Source organism: Canis aureus, chromosome 6 (genome assembly GCF_053574225.1).
Source record: "Canis aureus isolate CA01 chromosome 6, VMU_Caureus_v.1.0, whole genome shotgun sequence".
In the NCBI taxonomy this organism is placed as follows: domain Eukaryota; kingdom Metazoa; phylum Chordata; class Mammalia; order Carnivora; family Canidae; genus Canis; species Canis aureus.
The window spans coordinates 40,145,899-40,165,652 of record NC_135616.1 but is presented as its reverse complement, the minus strand read 5'-3'; the positions used below and the strand labels follow the sequence as shown (position 1 = coordinate 40,165,652).

The 19,754-nt window shown below is 50.0% G+C and overlaps 1 protein-coding gene across 3 annotated transcripts; it reads left to right on the top strand.

Moving 5' to 3' along the window:
• The first annotated feature begins 744 nt into the window (after positions 1 to 744).
• ETV3 (ETS variant transcription factor 3) lies at positions 745 to 15,407 on the top strand. 3 transcript variants are annotated; one of them, XM_077901189.1, is made up of 6 exons: positions 747 to 877; positions 2,650 to 2,708; positions 3,315 to 3,552; positions 4,806 to 4,921; positions 10,747 to 11,805; positions 12,511 to 15,407. In XM_077901189.1, the coding sequence occupies exons 2-6, from the start codon at positions 2,663 to 2,665 to the stop codon at positions 12,606 to 12,608; spliced, it is 1,557 nt and encodes a 518-aa protein (XP_077757315.1). In that variant the 5' UTR covers positions 747 to 877; positions 2,650 to 2,662; the 3' UTR covers positions 12,609 to 15,407. The 3 variants fall into 3 exon arrangements, with proteins under 3 accessions (XP_077757317.1, XP_077757315.1, XP_077757316.1); XM_077901190.1 differs by having other exon boundaries at positions 765 to 877; positions 2,653 to 2,708; XM_077901191.1 differs by lacking the exon at positions 12,511 to 15,407 and having other exon boundaries at positions 745 to 877; positions 11,174 to 11,332.
• Positions 15,408 to 19,754: the final 4,347 nt, after the last annotated feature.

Below are 19,754 nucleotides of genomic sequence, written 5' to 3'. Positions count from 1 at the left end.
TTGAAGTGCAGAGGGGACGACCATTATTAGTTAATGGTTGCTAGCTAAGCCAGCAGCAGCTAGAGAGCGGCCAGCGGAAGCAGCACGGACGGGGGGTACTGGGGGGGGGGCTCTCGCACCGGCCGCGGCCTCGGGAGGTACCGGTGCCCCCGGGGCCCCGCCAGCCCTTCAAGGCGGCGGCTCCTCCCCGCCCTCCAGGGAGGCTGGTGCCCCGGGCTGCGCTGGGCCTGCGGAGGGGGAGGGGGCCGGTGCTGCGGGCGCCCCCCGCCCCCCCGACGGGCTCCGGGCAAGGGCCTGGCCCTGGCGACCGCCCGCGCGGAGAACACAGCGGAAGAAAAGGAAAGGATGTTTTCGAGCGACCCAGGGGGAAGGCGAGTCAACTGCTGCTGGGTCTGCGCGCAGGAACGGGGGACACCACGGAGAGGGCTCGGGCGGCGCGGCCGGGTCCCGGGGCACCTGCAGCGCCGCTCCCCCAGCGCGGAAGGCCCTCGGGGCGCAGAGCGCTGCGACGTCCGCGGAGGTGGGCGACTAGAGGTCCCCGGCGCGGCGGGCCCCCGGCCTCCAGCCCGCCGTCGGGGCCACACCGCCGTCCGCGAGCGTGCGTGACGTCCCCCGCGGCGTGACGTAGCGCGGCGCCGGCGGGGGAAGCGCGGGGGCGGGGGCGGGGGCGGGGACCGGGCGGCGGAAGTCGGCCTCTGCGGCGAGGAGGAGCAGGCCGGGGGCGCGGCCCAGGCGGGGAGCCCGGCGGACGGCCCCGCCCCCGGCCATGGGCGGAAGTGACGACAGCGGCCGCGGAGGTCACTTCCTGCTAGGGTGGATGAGGAGGAGCCGGAGACGCCGCGGAGACCGGAGCGAAGACGGGCCGCGCCGGGGAAAGGTGAGTCCCGGCTTCGTCGCCGGGCCCTCCGGGGTCGGCCCCTGGCCTCGCGGGCGGCGTCCCCGGGGTCGGGCCGCCTCCCGGGCCGGCCGGGCCACGGGCAGCGCGGGGGCGGGCGGGCCACGGGGGTGCGAGGGGCGGCGGGGACCCGGGACGCGTTCGTGCGGTGGCTGCGCGGGGCCCCGGAGCGAGGCCGGCCCGGCGGGAGGCAGCGGGGAGGGAGGCTCCGGGCGCTGGGAGCCGGGCCGCAGGCCGCCGCGGGGCAGCCACAGCGCCGGCCTCGGCGCGCCTCGCCCTCGCGGGAGCGGCTGCGAACTGAGAAAGGGCGAGGGCCCGGGGGGGGTTGCAGACTCGAGGCGAGCGGCCTCGCGGTGAATTTGCGGGCGGCGCGGACAGGCGCCTGCGGGCCCCGGCGAGGGACCGATCGGGGAGCCGGGGCGTCGGGAGGAAGCTTCCTGGTCCAGTCCTGGCCGCGGCGCGGTCCGGACCCCGGGGTCGTGCGCTTGGAGGGCACTCCCGCGGCGGAGTGGAGGCCCCGCATTCCGACGGAGCCATCGGGCGGTTTCCCGGAGCGGCGGGGAGCTGGAGGTGGGAGCAGCCAGCGCAGGAAGCTCCCGCCCGGGCTCGAGGCCTTGTGATTGTGCGTCTTGTGTCTGGGACTGCGTGTCTCTGTGTGCGTCTGTTTTCTTCTTCCTTTGGGCTGTTTATGTCGTCCTCATAGTTTTATAGACAAACTCGCTGATTATCTTAATGTATATGGTGAGAAAAAAGGCTCTAAGGATCTAGAGGAATCCGAGGTTAGATGAAACGTCCAAGATTAGGAATTTGCCCCCACCCCAGCCTGAGGCCACTGAGGCACCTACATTCCGTCCAGGAGCGCTCTCGCTAATGTGGGTGCTGCGGCCCTGTCATCCACCCTAGGGAACAGTGAGCTTAGATCTGCCCTCCCCTGCCCGCCTCTCCCTCCGTTTTTGCTAAAGGATTGACTGATATAAAGCTGCTTGCTGCCAGGAACAGGAAATTTATTGAGGAACTGTAAATTTGGATGGAATGAATTCAGATCACAGCAAGACTCCCTGCACTTTTTGAACAGAAGGTTCTCAGAAATGCCTGCCTCTTTTTTCCTTCCTGTTAAAAGGAGAAAATGTAAAAGTATTTCTCAAAGTAATGTAACTGTACATGTGATCTGTTTACTTCCTGTATCCCACGGTGTTTTTCATGGAGGAGGGGATTCGTTTCTGACTCGGAGGAGTTTTCCTTCTCTGATCTCGTGTAATTCAGCAAAAGAAATCAAAATCATATGTTTTCTTGAGTTGCCATCAGATGGACTTGGATTTTTTTTTTTTCCACTCTTTTAAAACTGGCACATCTGGGTGAACTCAGGCATGTGTGTCTTGGCATCTGGGCCTGTCTAGTAATAGACAGGCTTGTTTGGCTTGTTTTGGCTCCCTTTGTGGACCCATTTCACTGCGCTCTTCCTTTCTTACATCTAAAAGGCTAGTCAGGAGGAAGAAAGCAAATATTAAGGACAGTGTTTACACTTTGTGGTTTAAAGTCAGGTGAGAGATAATTATGGCCCTTGAAGCTGATGACCTGAGGACCATCATTTGATGATTTGAGGATTAGCAGTTTGGAGGTGACATATTTGAAAGAAAGAGGGTTACATAAGGAGGGAAAGGAAGTTTGGGGAAAGGTTGTGCGAGAAAACCTTGGGAGGAGAATGAGTAAATAAATAGCACCTTAAAGTAATTGATGTGGGTTCTGTCTCTCAGCAGGAGGGCGAAAATGAAAGCAGGCTGTAGCATCGTGGAAAAGCCAGAAGGAGGTGGAGGTGAGCAGAAGTTAATCATCTCTGATGTACCAGGAATGTCCCTCAGGGGTTCCTTTTCTCTCCACTTGGGCTCTGTTCACCAATGTCAGTCCATGACTAGACAGCCTCTTGACTGGGTGGATACAGCTAGCACAGTTGGAGGCTTGTTTCTTATGGATGTATATTTAACATGTCAAGTCACCACACCTTTATCCCAAGCTTTAGAGTCTCCTCCCTGTTAGAAACACAGTTCCACCCTCAGGGGTAAGGAGTTTTCAGCTTTATTTCCCTAAAATGTTAGTTCGTTTTTCCTGTTTGTTTCTGTTGGAACGTTCCTGCCCTCATGGAAAGTAGGTGTAAGATTTAGTAATGCAGGAAAGAGTGAGACATTGGCACACCTGGGTGCTGCTGTCCAGCTCTAGCAGATCAAATGATTGCCACAAGAAAGGTGACATTTCTCTGCTTTCTTCTCCCCTGTTGTGGTTAGCCCTGGCTGACCGAAGAGGTGTTTATGACATGTTTGCACAGCACTCTAGGGATTCTGAGCATTGGAATGTGAAGTCAGGGATCCTGATATGTATGCACCTAACTCCTGACTGCCTTCATCTTGCCCTTTTCACATTAAAGGGTATCAATTTCCTGATTGGGCCTATAAAACAGAGTCATCCCCGGGCTCCCGGCAGATCCAGCTGTGGCACTTCATCCTGGAGCTGCTGCAGAAGGAGGAGTTCCGCCATGTCATCGCCTGGCAGCAGGGAGAGTACGGGGAGTTTGTCATCAAGGATCCAGATGAGGTGGCCCGCCTCTGGGGCCGCAGGAAGTGCAAACCCCAGATGAATTATGACAAGCTGAGCCGGGCCCTCAGGTGAGAGGAAAGGATTCTTCCCAGACCCACTGTGTTAACAGACCAGAGGGAGACTAAGCATTTGGGGTGAATGTTGGGTTGAAAGGGTATCAGGTGGTAAGAGACTGCACTAAGTGAATAACGTATAGCTTAGTGGGAGTCGAAGAGCTGCTGAATCTGACTAGCATAGATCCAGAAGGAAAAGCATATCTTTGGATATATGGAGGAGGGAATTCCAGCGTGGTTGGCACTGCATCCTGACAGACAATTGATTCTGCTCTATAGTGGGCGAGGGTGTGTAGTGAAACATGGATTGGAGCTTGTTTATAATCTAGAAGATTAGTTTAGACTTTTCTGTTGGAAATCTGTTAGAATTTCTCTCTTTAGGCTCTTCTGGAAGAAAGTGGGCAAAATGAAGCAAGCAAAGCATACAGGAGGAGGGCTCATTGAATGGTTCTGACCTCACTGTTCAGGAACCATATCTGTGAGCTCAGTTGTCGGTCCAAAGGTTGCTCTGACACATCTAAAAATTGACCACTTAAGGTTTTCTCAGGTTCTTTTTTCCCCCTTGTCCGTTTTTACATTTCATAACCTGTTTGCCCTCTAGGGGCCAGGAGGCCATTTGTAAGCGGTGCTGCTGAATAGATGCCAGGCCAGAGGCTCTAGGTCCACCAGAGTCCCCTGCCTCTCTTCATTCTTAGTGACCTTGAATGTCAGATCCGGGCAGCAGCTGTGCCGGAGCCTCTCACACCTTGTGAAAGTAAAGCAGGCCAGGCTTTACTTTACTTTACTTTACTTTACTTTACTGCTACAATCTGTTTTTCAGATTGGGGTATATGATTGTTTGACCTGCCACCACAAAACAGTTCTGTGTTTCTTTGTGTTCAGGCCTCTGGACCTACCATATCAGATCTCCCAAGATACTTGTCTGCCCCCACCTGGGCAGGACAGTGACACACAGGGAAACAGGAAGGAAATGGATTATGGAATTGAAACTGCAGAGTGATGGAGGAGAAGGGCGGTTGGGGCTAGGATAGGTGTTTAGGATCTCAAAGTGAGATTGTCTTTGTAAAGCTCCAGCCAAGGACTAGAACTTAGTGTGAAAATTTAATAAGTCTCCCAGCCCTAACATGAAGGCCAGGCTGTCAAAGAATGATACTAAGAGCACAGAACTGTAGATCTCAGTGGTTACCTAAATGTATCAAAAATTGTCAGTAAAAAAAAAAATTGTCAGTAGCCAGAAGACAAATTGACACATGTTCCTATTTTTACAGATACTATTACAACAAGAGGATCCTTCATAAAACAAAAGGGAAAAGGTTTACTTATAAATTTAACTTCAACAAGCTGGTGATGCCCAACTACCCATTCATCAACATTCGGTCAAGTGGTAAGAAGCTAATTCTTTTGGTGGGGAATGAATTTTTTGAGTTGAGAAAGAACTTTAAAAACCCAAGTCTGAGACCTAGCATGTTAAAGAATTTTTAGAAACACTAGAGTCATGGGGATTGCCCCCAGGGTCCTGCTCAGGTTTCTCTGCCCCATATGGGAAGTGACAGGCTCTGCTATGTCAAGAGATTTGTTTAGTTGTTTATTTGGTTCTCTTTTGTGCATATTATTGGTGTCTCCCAGGTACTTTTCCGCTGTCCTCTTTAGGAATTATGTTCCATAGGTTCGTGTTCAGCTTTCAGTTCAGAACTCACAGCGTTAACACCCTGCCCAGCGGCTCTTTCATAGACAAGAACCTGTTTCTACAAACACTTCCGAATTTCTATGAAACTACCAAGCTCTCCCTTATCAAGTGAATATCATCAAAACCACAGCATCCTTAATCACAGAAGGGGAGGTTCATATGTTTGCAGTGAAAAGCAGTGTCTTTGATCTGTACCAACACCTCCTCAGAGTAAGATCTGGGGTTACTTGACCTTCTTTGCTCTTAAGGGCAGCCAGGCTTCCTTTCAGGCTCTCCACAGATAGCTTGCCATCCCAGCTCCTCACAAAGGTATGAGATCAGCCTCTGTCCAGTCTCCTAGAAGGATTTTGGTTTTGTTTCGTTTCAGAGGCAAGACCTCTCCCTCCGTAAGAATATAGGTTATATTTAACTAGTTTCCGACCAGTCCATTGGTACTCTTGTTTTTGTGTTATTGTGTGTTAAGGCCAAGAAATCTGATTGTGATGCTGCAATATTCTAACTTCTCAGAGAAAAGTTGTGGAAGAAACTTGAAAAATCAGAGTGGGGGTGTGGCTGAGAATATAATGCTGAGATCCACTGCAGATAGGTAATTAACTACACACAACAAGTTAGGGCAGTTTGGGCTTGATGCTGCTATCGGTACAGTTCCATCTCTTCCATAGCCACTCCCTCCTGTCCCTGGGGCATGCATTAAAAAAAATGGTATTGGAATGCATCTCTCTAATTACAACCTGTTTTCTTTCCTTGTGCCTGAGGGAGAGGTGTTAGGAAATCAGACCTATTCTAGCCACTGGAATCTCGTTTCCTCTAGTTTTCATTCTGGCCCCCTTCCTGTGTACCTAAAGGAATTGGGACTCTACATGGGTATACCAGCAATTTTGAAGAACATGTTGGTGTTCATACCACTACCCTCTGCCCCAAAAAGGATTTCATTGGTTTGGTTCTATGTCTTTGACCCCTTTTCGTCTGTTAAACCCAGAAGTCCAGCCACTTGGGCAGCCTGGAACAGGGCATGCCCATCAGCCCTTGGTAGTAACATGCCCTTCCAGGGGGAGAAAACCTGGATCCTCACTCTGGGAAGACTCTGGTCTGCTAGCCTAATGGTAATGGCCTAGCACAGCCTGGTCTGCCTGAAAGCAGTGGGACCATCATTGATCCTTAACAAAGCTCAAGGTCCTAAAGGAATGAAGTCATAGGGAAAACAGAACAGTGTGCATTTCGTTTAGATATATACTTGGTTGCTCACATCCTAGGTACAGATAACCCCAAAGAGCGGGAGTCGTTAGTTCATAAAGAACTTTGATGCAAAGAGGCCAAGTGTTATTTTGGGTTTAACTTTTATGATAACAAAGAAACATAACATTTATTGAGCATCTACTTCATGGAGGTACTTTTGCTTGGTGTTTTTTTGAGTTACCACATTCAACTTTCCCAGCCTGCTATAAAGTGTGTGTCTCAATATTCACATTTTGCAAATGAGAAAATTATGGAGAATAACTAAACCAAAGATTGACATGGGCAGGCTGAGTCCAGTTACCTGCTGAATGGTTTCTCAGGAAGCCATTCCTGAGAGATGAAGCTTTTGAAACCTGGCTTTTATTGAATAGGTCATACATTCCTACCCTGAATTAGGATTCCTTCATTTGCTCCACAGATTATGTGTTAAGTCCTAAAGACAAAAAGAAAAGATTATGGAGGAGTTCTTTTCCTCAAGGAACTTAAAATTTAGCAGGAGAGATAAGATAGATGAGGTTTAGCACAATTCTAAATAACTGTGGAATGTGACAAGCTTTCTAAGTAACAGAGCTGTTGTGGATTTTGATTCTGGAGGTCAGAGAGATTATGTGTAGATGATGGTGATACTTACCCAAATAATTCAGAGGTTTTTTTTTTTTTTAATTTATTTTTTATTTATTTATTTTTAATTTTTTTTATTTATTTATGATAGTCACAGAGAGAGAGAGGCAGAGACACAGGCAGAGGGAGAAGCAGGCTCCATGCACCGGGAGCCCGATGTGGGATTCGATCCCGGGTCTCCAGGATCGCGCCCTGGGCCGAAGGCAGGCGCCAAACCGCTGCGCCACCCAGGAATCCCTAATTCAGAGGTTTATAGTAAAAAGTACAATGAGTGCTCTCCCTTCCTCCCCTACCATCTTCCTCACTGTCAAAGTTTAGGGTAGAATGCATTTGAATGGTATAGAAGATACTAGGTATTTCGTTTTTATTCTTAAAAGCATGTTGTAAAAAATATATATATATATATTTTTTTTTCTAACATTTATTGGGATAAGAAACATTGGGAAAATACAGAATATACTAGGAAAAGTGCTTACCTTGGCAGGGTAGGACCGGCCAGCTCAGAAATGGGTTCGACACCTCTCTCTCTGCCTCCCCATCGCCACCCTGGTGTTTTATATTTCTCATTATTTTGGAAGACTTTAAATCTATAGAAAAATGGGAAAGAATAGAACTGTGAACATCCATGTGCCCTCTCTAGATTCATTAATGATTGGCATTGTTGATACATGTGTTTTTCTCTCTTATATATGCTTTCTAAGTTTTTTTGAGGTTAAGTTTCAGATATCATGACATTTCTCCCCTGTGTACTTCCGCACATTCCCTAACTACAAGGACATTCTCATCCATGACCTCAGTAACATTAATACACCCGGGAAATTTAACATGGCTCTACTATTCTTGTCTAACATATGGTACATATTCAAATGGTATGTGCCTTTTATAGTTTTTGTTTTTAAATTGTGATTATTGTGTAATAAAAAATTACTTGTTTTAATAAATACCTAACATGAAATTTGCTGAGTGTCAGTACTATTCTAAGGCCTTTATAAAAATACTAACCATTTTAGTTTTTATAACATGAGTATTAGTCCTGTTGCTATCCATTTTACAGGTAAGGAAAATGAGGCACAGAAAGGTAAGTAAATTATCCAGAGTCACCCAGCTAATAAGTGGTAGAGCCAGGGTTTGAACCTAGGCAAAGGTCTTGTTATTTCCATTTTGCCAAAGGAGGGTCAGAAGCCAGTTGGTTACAGGCCTTGGGGTAGAAGGTGCCAGAACTGAGATTCAAACCCAGATTTTCTAACCTTACTCAGATTTCATAGTGGCTCCTTGAAGGTGGTTGTCTTCCAAAGCAGTGTTATTCAAAGTTGTTGAAGCAGGAAGCTTACTTTTTCAAACAACATCTTAGATTCAGATTTATTCTCTTAACATATCCCATGTAACAGTAGAGCTGCTGTACTTCGTCAGAGATGAGGGTCCAGCGTGTTCCCTCCAGCACTGCTCATAGGTTACACCATTCCTAAGTTCATTTAGAAAGTGCTGTGTGTTCTGTGTTCTTACAGAATTACAGTGTATCTTAACCTGTGTAAAGAAGGAAATACCCTCTAGTTTGAAAAAACAAAACTAGGGGTGCCTGGGTGACTCAGTCAATTGAGCATCTACCTTTGGCTGAGGTCATGATCTCGGTCGGGATCGTGGGATCGAGCCCCACGTTGGGCTGTCTGCTTTTCGGGGAGCCTGCTTCTCCCTCTCCCTGCCGCTCTGCCTGCTTGTGATCTCTCATTCTCTGTCAAATAAGTAAATTTTTAAATCTTAAAAAAAAAAAAAAAAACTAGCTTGTTCAGGAGACAGGACCCTCCCTGCCCCTATTCCATTATACTCCTATAGTCCTTCAGAACACATTGAAAATGCTTTCTTGCTTTTCAAGAGATATGCTCTTAATATAAAATCAAGACCCAAATGTATCAAAAAAGATAGAATTTTAGCCGCTGTAATACACTGCTAGAAGAGATACTCTTGGCCTATAGAAAAATGAGAAAGAATGGAACTGTGAACATCCGTGTGCCCTCTCTAGATTCACTAATGATTGGCATTGTTGATACATGTGTTTTTTTCTTTTATATATGCTAAGGTTTTTTTTTTTTTTTGAGGTTAAGTTGAAGTGATGTGTCATTGTAAGATCAAGTCATGGGCTTTAGGGGGACAAAGCCCTGCAGAGCAGTTTCTGTGGAACTTCACTTCGGGATGTGCTGCTCTGGTCGTGTCCTTCAGTTGCATGTGCCTCCAAAACCACGGTGTACATAGCAGCCGACTCCAGAGACTTGGCTGAGGGTGCCCATTACCCCAGAAATCAAAGGAGGCTGCTGATGGGGGCAGTCCCTAGCCATACCAGGCTTCATACCCTCTAGGGTTTTCTTATTTTTCCTTCTCCCTTATTTCTGTCTCAGAGTATAAAGAGCTGTCCTGACAGCATCACTAATTGTAAGTCACCGGTATGTCCCAGGAACCCAGAGGGGCTCTGAGGCCCCTGATGGCACACCTTTTGGGGTGGGTTTTTTTGTTTTGTTTAGATTTTATTTATTTGAGAGAGAAAGAGCACAAGCAGGGGGGAAGGGCAGAGGAAGAGGCGAATTAGCAGGGAGCCTGTCATGGGACTCAGTCCCAGGACCCTAAGATCATGACCTGAGCTGAAAGCAGATGTTTCACCAACTGAGCCACCCAGGCGCCCCTGAGGACACACCTTTCTTATTCCTTGTTTATAAAAGGACCTTTTGGGGGAGTGGAGAAGCTGTGGGCCTCTGAATTGAACATGTTTGGTGTGGTTTTGGTTTCTTCTGCGATTCAAGTATCAGTTTTAGCAGGCAGACTTGGGAGAGGGAGTAAGGGGGAAGGGGTCCAGCTTCCTCAGTGCCTGAGGAGCACTTAAAGTGAGATGGGAGTGGAGATCACTATATAGAATTTGTTAGAGGAAAACAAATTTAGAGATCGAAAAATATTTGGATCTGTGGTGATTTTATATCAGAAATGATAAAAGGTCTACCATAACAACTTACTCTCATAAATCTATGGCCTTTTCTTTTTTAATCTGTTTCTGTTGTTAAGCGTGGTCTTGTTTGTGTCCGTGAATGTGAGGTGCAGTCTTTGGGCTTTTAGTGCATTGCTTTACGTGGCATGTCATTTCCAGTGTTATTTGTGTTTGGTTTGTTTGCTTGCTTGATAGATAAAGCCAAAACCATGAAAATAAAAAAAGACTGTTTACCAAGCTAAGAATTGCAAGAGGTGAGGTATGCATGGTATTTAGGATTGGAGAGGAAGAGAAGGCTAGTGTGCCCATCCATCTATTCAGCTAATCTGTCCGGAGCACCCGCTAGTTGTTAACCACGAACTGCTTTACGACTAGTTGTGAACAGTAGTAGGAAGTCCCCACCTTCATGGAACTGATGGTGTAGAGTACAGATGAACAGGTATAAGGTATCTCAGGCAGCACAGAATGCCGTGAAGTAGAGTGGGCAGAGACTGGGGAAAGACGGCACCCAGCTTGGGGAGAGGAAGCTGAGCGGGAGCTCTGGAAAGATGGGGCACGGAGGGATCCAATGCGGCTGGAGCATTTGCTTCCTGTCGTATTGAGATGGGAACATCTTGGACTCACTGTAGCAGAAGTAAGTGTGCTGACAATGAGTGACCAGTCTTCTAAAGTGGCTTCGTCTTCTCCACCTTCACAGGTGTGGTTCCCCAGAGTGCGCCACCAGTGCCAACCGCCTCTTCCCGGTTCCATTTCCCACCTCTGGACACACATTCTCCAACTAGTGATGTGCAGCCGGGGCGGTTCTCTGCCAGCTCCCTAACTGCTTCTGGCCAGGAGTCGGGTAACGGCACTGATAGAAAGGCAGAGCTTCCGGAGTTGGAGGATGGCTCCACCACCGACTGGCGCCGGGGTGTGGATCTTCTGTCCTCCCGGAGTGCCGTTGGTGGAGGGATTGGCCATCAGAAACGCAAGCCCGACATAATGCTTCCTCTGTTCACCAGGCCAGGGATGTACCCTGACCCCCACAGTCCCTTTGCTGTCTCTCCGCTCCCCGGCCGTGGAGGTGTTCTGAACGTCCCCCTCTCACCGGCCCTGTCCCTGACCCCCACCATCTTCTCCTACAGCCCGTCCCCAGGCCTGAGCCCCTTCACCAGCAGCAGCTGCTTCTCCTTCAACCCTGAGGAAATGAAACACTACCTTCATTCTCAAGCCTGCTCCGTGTTCAACTACCATCTGAGTCCCCGGACATTTCCCCGTTACCCAGGACTCATGGTCCCGCCACTGCAGTGCCAAATGCACCCAGAGGAGTCGGCCCAGTTCTCTATCAAGCTGCAGCCGCCGCCAGCTGGGCGGAAGAACAGGGAGAGGGTAGAGAGCAGTGAGGAGTCAGCCCCCGTCACTGCTCCCACCATGGCTCCTGTCCCCCCAAGAATTAAGGTGGAGCCAGCCTCTGACAAGGATCCCGAGAGTCTCAGGCAGTTGGTGCGAGAGGAGGAGCGCTCCCATGGGGAGGGCGCTGTGCCAAGTAGGACCATAGATGAAGAGAAGGGCACTGTCTTTGCCCGCCCAGCTGCACCAGTCTGGCCCTCTCTCTCCATGAGCACCCCAAGTGAGGAACCCCTGGAGGTGACTGAAGACAGTGAGGACAGGCCCGGCAGAGAACCCAGCGCACCTGAGAAGAAAGAAGATGCCCTGATGCCCCCCAAGCTCCGGTTGAAGCGGCGCTGGAATGATGACCCTGAAGCTCGAGAGCTGAGTAAGAACGGCAAGTTCCTCTGGAGTGGGTCAGGACCCCAGGGCTTGGCCACGGCAGCTGCTGATGCTTAGAACTGGAAGTGGATCGGGAGCTGTTTATACTATAATCAAATGCATACATGTATTTATGTAGCGAGATTTCAGGGTCGGGGGTGGGGGGGAGGGAGGGAGGGAATTAGACTGGTTTGATCATTCTAGGGGCATAGACTTGTATTTTTATGTTTGGGGGATGGGATGGGTATCTTCTGTTGTAAATTAGGTGGGATGTGAACACACTTTTTTCCTGGTGAGTAGCACATGGGAAGGGTCATGAACTGAAAGGAGGAAAGAGCCTCTGCTTTCTGGGGAGGCTTATACTTTCTGACAAACTCCCAGGGGGCCAGGGTTCACTTGGTCCTGTTATAGTTCAGGTTCCAGACCTCTTTCTTTTCTATTGTATTTATCTATGAAAAGCCATTAATGAATTTCTTTTGCTCGGATTGAGAGAGGGAGAAGGGGGGGATAGGGTGTAGTGGGGAGGTTGAGCAGCGAGAGACCATGAACACGGAGTGTGTTGCCTGCAATGTTTCTGTGTAGTTCCTTCGGGAAGGAATAAGGTAATCTCAGTCTTACTGGGACAGGGGGATGTTCAGATGTTGCTTTTTTTTTTCTTTCTTCCTTTGTTGTTTGGCATTTTTTCCTTTCCTTTTTAAAAATCCGTCTGCAGGAAACGAGCCACAGCGCCCATCCCGGGGGCTGGGAGGCGGGAAGCCCTGCTGCAGGCTCCTTGGACTTTCCCCTCCTTCACCTGGTAAGAAGCCATGAGGAGTTGTAAGCTCTCATTCAGGGAAGAAAGAAGAGGGCAGGAGGAAGTAACCCAATGCCTTTAAAAACAAAAACACAAAAATGATCTTCATTTTTCCTTTTCCATTGTGGGTTTGGAAAGCCAAACCACAATGTGACTGTGAGTTCACCGGACAGCACGACCCTGGAGATGTCTGCGTTGTGTCTGCTTCTCTGACCGTTTCCTAAGTCAAGCCTTAACAATGAACACACTTTCACGTGATACGGGTCTGTCAACATAAACCTGTAAAAGGGCATGGACAACTTTTCAGATGACCCAGGAATGTTGAAACATGGTTAAATTTCGAGCTGGTATTTAGTTGTCCCCTCGTGACTTCATGAGGATGGGGAGCAGAAAGGTGGGATTTGTGGGAGCTCGGGGCAGATGTTACCTGGAAGCGCAGAAAGTAGCTGGGTTGCAAGTGGATGTTTGTCGAGGCTGAAAGCAGAGATGGATAGAAGTAGAAGGCAGCCAGATGCCAGAGCCTGGTAGGAATGAGAGTTGCTATCTGTCCGTGGTGGTCGTGGTGGTGCCATTCCTGCCGTACCCATTCCCCTAGATTGTTCTCATTCTCGTGATCAGCTGACCATCCTACATGAGACTCCAGTTTACAGTGAGGAGCTGTTTCTCCATGGGAAAGCCCTTTCCCATCAGCACAAAGGAACAGGCAGGTATTGCTCTTGCGTGAAGCAAAAGGGGCCTGGGAGGGGGCAGAGAGAAGCCATTACCACCCAAGTGTGTGTGCACGCATCTCTGTGGTATACAGAGGAGATGCTGAAGTGGCTCATATCTGCCTGACATAGAGACCAGGATAGAGTAGAGGGCTTTGTATCCGATGGAGGCAAGAAGTGGGCACAGGGGTGGCATCTAGGAATTGGAGAGATCCCCGACTCCACCTTAGCCTAAATAAAGTCTATACTGATAAATACTCAAGGGTTGTCTTTTACGGCGGGCTGGGGAGTTCTTTTTGAAAGGAGTGCATGAGCGAGGGCAGAAAAGGTCAGATCAGGTGAGTGGTTTGTTAGGTGGCTTGGGGTGACTTGCATCCATCTGGCAAGTCCTCCTCATCCAATTCAAGTTCCACATAGTGACTTGTCTTTCCATAGGGAAGGGATCGGGAGTGCAGTCCTTGTCACCTCAGGCTCTGGTCAGGCTGCAAAGGGCTCCCTGTTCAGGCTCCTTCTGGTTGGTTGTTTTTGTCCATTTCTCTCTCTGCACCTCTTACCTCGGATCAGAAAGCAAGCCCAGGCAGGTGCAGGACTGCTCTCTGCTTGGCGTTGCCCAATCTAACCAGGGAGGCTGGCCGGCCCCCGTCTGTCCATGAGAGCCGAGGGCCAGCATGTGTCAGTATGAACTCAGGAATAGAAACTCGAGGCCTTTAAAATAAGAGGGAGAAAAATCCGCAGTGCATACCTGTAACCCCCTGGAACCCAAGTGCCAGAATTAATTCCTAGATGCTGCTTCTGTTTGAACAAAAAGCCACTGCTTTTACACTTGAAAAAACACACTCGAAAAATGTTCAACTCCATGAAAACTGTTTTTCGGCTTTAAGAACTTATTTGGTGTTTTTACTGTTTCCTTTGACTGCCATTCCACCAGTAAATCATTGGTTGATTTGCATTGCACACTGGGGCTGGGGCAGAGGGTGCAGGGGTCCTTACACAGAGCCAGATTTGGGCTCGCTCAGGAACGGGGCGGGAATGTGGAAGTCATTGCAGTTCCTGGGGCACCAGGGTGCGGGGGAGGGGACTTTCTCACCTTCCGGACCTGCTCTTGGCAGCACCTGTCGCCAGCCGGCACAGAGCCAGGCCTTTCTCATGCACTTTTCACCACTGTCCGGTGGCAGGTGGGAAAGGGGGACAAAACCAGACCTGTTTCCTCCCCCATTTTTTCCAAATTTCAATGTGCCAAATCTTTAAAACTTTGCAGATACAAATCTCGAAATTTCATTAATCAGAACTTGTTCATGTAAACAGTTCGCTTTTTTGACTATAGGAAAAACAGTAGAGATCTCTTAAGAGCATCCAGCATGGCTGAGCTCCCCCTTTTTTTTTTTTTGAGGACAGCTAGAAGTGTAATAGAAATGACTCCCCAGGTCCCTCCAACCCAGTCTTCAGGCTGCACTGCATTAAACCAGCTCGCTAGCTAACACAGGGAAATACTGCACCCTAGTCCTCCATGGGCCAAGAAACTTCCAGAAGCATTAAAACATAGTTGAAGTACATCACTTCTCACCATGCGGGTAGTCAGTTGGCTATTTGTCCCTTGTGTTTTATTTATTCCATAATTATGTTTGTACTGTTTGTTTTGTAAAGGGTAATGAAACATACATTTTAATTTTGCTTAAAAAATTTGACCCAATCTTTCAAGAACTGTTCTATTTTTCATTGGGGGGGTGGTTAATCAGTTAATTTGTTTTGAAATATCTGGGTGTTCTTTGAGTTAAAAAATTGTGAGGCAGGGATTTGTGAGTGAGACATTCACATGTGAAAGACTTCACTAGTTATCCGCTTCAGCAGAATAAAGTGTGTATATGTACATAGATGTAAGTAATCGACTCCATTGTGCAGTGCCTTTTAGATGTTCCACTTTCTATAAAGTCTTCAGATTTTTGCATATATATTATATATATATATGATGTAATGTTATAGAAATATATGTATAATATACATATTTTTTCCAGGGGTATCTGATAGCTCTGTATTTTGTTATGGAAGTTGAAAGAAAAAAAGTATTTTACCTCAGAAATTAAAGTTAAATAAAAAAATACTTTTAAGTAATGTTTGCAGGGTGTTGATGGTGTTGACATGCTGCTCCAGGATGGTCGTGGCCAAGAACTTGCCGAGCCTGTGCCCACTCACCCCACCCCACCCACCCTATGTCCTGTTGCACAGGTGCCAGCACAGTGAGGAAACAGGTCTCCTGATAGCTTTGGGGGACTGTCCACATCCTGGCGTCAGTGGCCACTACTAGATAAAGGACAGCTGAAGCCAGGGACACGAGTGCGTGGGGGAAATTTCTACCTCAAGATTGTTCTGAGGCTTAAGGGTACACGGCAGAGGGGTGCCAGCCAGGCTCAGTTGGTAGAGCACAGGGCTCTTGATATCACAGTCGTGAGTTAAAGCCCCGCATTGGGCACAGAGCTTACTTTAGAATTAAAAATCTAAAAATAAAACCATGCGTGACAAAGCCAGACCCGATAGGCCATGCTTTTGTATGGTTCTGTTTAGGAAATGTCCAGAACTGGCAAGTCTGTAGAGACGGAACCTAAACCCAGCGATTGCTGAGGAGAGCAGGGCTGCTGATGGGCCATGTGTTGTTCTTGGAGGGATGGGTATGTTCTGCAGTTCGTGCTGATAAAAACCACTGAGTCACAATTACTCTGAAAGGGTGAATTCTATCTCAATAAAGGTGGTTTTGTGTGGTATGTGACAAGCCAGTACTAGGGAAGCCAGTAGAGGACAGGAATCCAGAGGGACCCTGGGGGGGCGGTCCTCACTGTGATGTCAAATGCCCCCCAACCCAGCCTAGGAAAGATGGTGCCAGGCTGTCCTTTCGTTTCACCTCCTAAGGTCCCCACGTTTGTAGAATCACAGCCCAGATGTTCAATTTGACTCCTCTTGAGGGGTCCTGTGAGTTCAGAAAGTCTGGGATCAATGTGGGGTGAAGCTGGAGAGGCAACCTAGGGCAGATCACAGAAGGTTTAGTAGATTCCCAGGGAAGGCATGTTTACTCTGCTAGCAGTGGCTGGCCCCAGAACTTTATAAGAACTTGGGCTAGCTGGTGAGGAGCATGGCAGTCACAGCCTTGGGGGCCACCCAGCCTGTTAAGATCGCTGCTTGAAAAAAAAAAAAAAAAGATCACTGCTTGAGTACAAATAAAGTGACAGACTGGTTGAGTCTCTGAAGCCACCCAAGTCAAGCTGGGAGTGAGCTCAGATGCAGACCTTCGTACCTGGAGTGCTCCCCAATCCCCCACCCACCCCCAGCCTCTCACTGCTGGAAGCAAAATAAGACAGATGGGTTAGGAACAAAATTGGGCCTTAGTTTTGAGACCAAGCTGCAAGCGTCTAGCTGTGCCACCTTGTGTGGTGACGATGCAGGTGCCAGGTGCGGGGGGGGGGCGGTGCACAGGGAAAGCAGGAGGGGAGAAGGTAGGCTCAGCCCCTCAGGCGCCTGGCTGGCTACTAGCCTGCGGGCTGGGCTCCAGGTTACCCGCACACAGCCTGTGCTGCAGGGGGAGCAATGACCCTGGGGCAGGTGCCGTTTACCCCCATTTTACGGAGCAGACTGGGTCACAGCTGGTCACTGGTGTGGTTGGGGTGCAAGGCCCAGTACCTGTGTCACTGGTGTGGTTGGGGTGCAAGGCCCACTGCCCAGAACGCCCTCTGTCCCTCGCCTCTACCTGGCCTGTTACATCTTTTCCAGAGCAAGGCTCAGATGGCAAGGCCAGGCTTGTCGCGACCCCCCGGCGGGTTCTGCCCCGGTGCCCACCTGGACCTCAGCACCACCACCTTCATGCCACTGGCGCCCTGCTGCTCCAGCTGCTCACAGGCCACTCAGGAAGCCGAGAGCCTGAGTGTCCAGCACGATGCTGATGCCTGAGGGCACCAAGCAGCCGTGTGTGGGGTGGATGGGTGACGAGAAGCAAAGTGGGTTTGGTGGGTGGGGTCGGAATGCAGGATTGGAGTTGGACGAAGAGACTGGGGGGCAGTGGCCCTCCTGTATCCAGCATCTGTGGCAAGCTCACATGCCACGTGCTGAAGACACTGATCCCTGGCCCCCTGTCTCCCCCACCACTGCTGCACCTGCAGTTTCCCTCCGACCGCCACCTTCATGCTGTCTCCCTCCTGGGGCCACGCTCCCTCTTCGCTGCACACCTGCCCCTGCCCCCAGGCACACCCAGCCTGTGCTCCCTATCAGTGTCCACACGGAGATGTGGGCAGGAGGGAAATGAGCCAACACCCCTCCCACTAAGGGTGCTCCTAGACAGCCCCTTTGGGGTCTCTCCCGTCCTGCCCCCGGCTGGGATCTACCTACGTGGTCCAGTTTCACTCACCTGCCCCTGGACCGGCCAAAAAAATGTTTTTAAAGTGTGTGCAAGGGTGCCTAGGTGACTCTGTCGATGAAGCGCCTGCCTTCAGCTCAGGTCATGACCTCAGGATCCTGGGATTGAGCCCCAGGTCAGGTCCCCTGCTCAGTGGGGAGTCTGCTTCTCCCTCCTGCCCCTCCCCCTGCTCGGGCTGCCTCATTCTCCAATGGATAAATACAATCTTTACTTTTTATTTATTTATTTTAAAAGATTTTACTTATTTATCCATAAGAGACACAGAGAGAGGCAGAGACACAGGCAGAGGGAGAAGCAGGTTCCAAGCAGGGAGCCCGATGCAGGACTCGATCCCGGGTCTCCGGGATCACGACCCGGGCCAAAGGCCGAAGGCAGGCACCAAACCGCTGAGCCACCAGGGCTGCCCAAAATCTTTAAAAAATAAAAAATAAAAAAAAAAATAGGGATTCCTGGGTGGCTTAGCGGTTGACATCTGCCTTTGGCTCAGGTCATTATCCTGGGGTCCTGGATCAAGTTCCACATTGAGCTCCCTGTGAGGAGCCTGCTTCTCCCTCTGCCTGTGTGTCTGTCTCTCTGTCTCTCATGAATAAATAAATAAAATCTTTTTAAAAATAAAATAATAAAAAATACAAATAATAAAGGATGTGCAGTAAGCTGAAAACCCCCAAGAAGGCCTGCTGTCTAGACAGCCCCTCACTCCAGTTCCTCCTCCCTAGTCAGGCTCCAGGGCCCTTGTCCCAGCACAGGGTGTGCTGACATTCTGAGGAGAGGAGAGAAACTGGCGCTAGCCTTGCTCCCACAGTCCCACCTCTGCCATTTTACTGGCTAGGAGATTACAGAGCCTCTCTGTGCCTCAACCTCCCTATTTTATGGGGTGGTTGTGGAGATGAAATGATGCACATAAAGCACTTAGTACTCAGAATCTTTTAAAGTTTTTTTTTTTTTTAAGATTTTATTTGACACACAGAGAGCACACAAGCAGAAGCAGGGGCAGAGGGAGAAGCAGACCCCCGCTGAGCAGGGAGCCTGATGCGGACTCAATCCTAGGACCCCAGGATCATGACCTAAGCTTGAAGCAGATGCTTCACCGACTAGGTGACCCAATTGGATGACCAAGCCACTCAGATGCCCCTAAAAATTTCATTTTTAAGTCATCTCTACATCCACCATGTGGATCAAAGTTGCAACCCCAAGGTCAAGAGTCACACACTCCCCCAACCAACTCGGCCAGCCAGGTGCCCCTCAAAATTTTCGGTGGACTGACAGGATGTTTCTCTGAGGTCCATTCTGTCAGCTTGTTCCTGTGCTGCTGGGCTTCGTGCCTCCGCCTCCCTCTCTTGCCCCTCTCAAGAGGGCACCGAGATGCTAGGATATCTGTTTCACAGCAGACAGAAATGAGGCCCAGGGTGGGTGACCTGTCCAACTGATTCAAACCAGCCTCCTGACTCCGGGTCCCTTGCTTTCCCCACTCATGGCCCTTGGGCCTCAGAGGCAAGAGCGAAGCACTTGTAAGGATCAGATGCACAGAACTGGGAGCAGTGGGGGGCCCCTAGCCTTGATGTGTCAACACTGTCGGGCCCCATGTCCACTCCGGAGCCCAAGAGGGGAAGCTGGCCTCTGCCACAGGCCCAGGGAGGGGCCCTAGCTCTGGTCAAACAGGCTGCAGGGACCGGGCTGACTGACCTGAGAGGGATAAAGATCAGAGATCAGAGCCTGCACCAGTGCAGACCAGCCCCCCCCAGGAGGGGTCCCCAGGGGCTCTGAACCCCCAGGGGGCGGTGGCCTCCAGGATCTGGGGATGAGGTCTAGGCAGGTGACAGGGCGGGCAGCCCGAGCAGTGGGCTGAGCCTGGGAACCCAAGAAGCTGCAGGGCCTTGCCTCGGCTGGCAGACGCTGGCCCCAGCCAGACGTCAGCCCAGACGCTGTTCTGCAACAGCCTCAGTCCCAGAGTGGAGGCCCACCTCTGGCCTCTACCTGCAGTCTTGCAGGGACCTCGCAGAGGGGGGGTTGCTGCGGAGGCAAGAGGATGGAGGGACCCCTCCTTCCAGGGAGCAGAGATC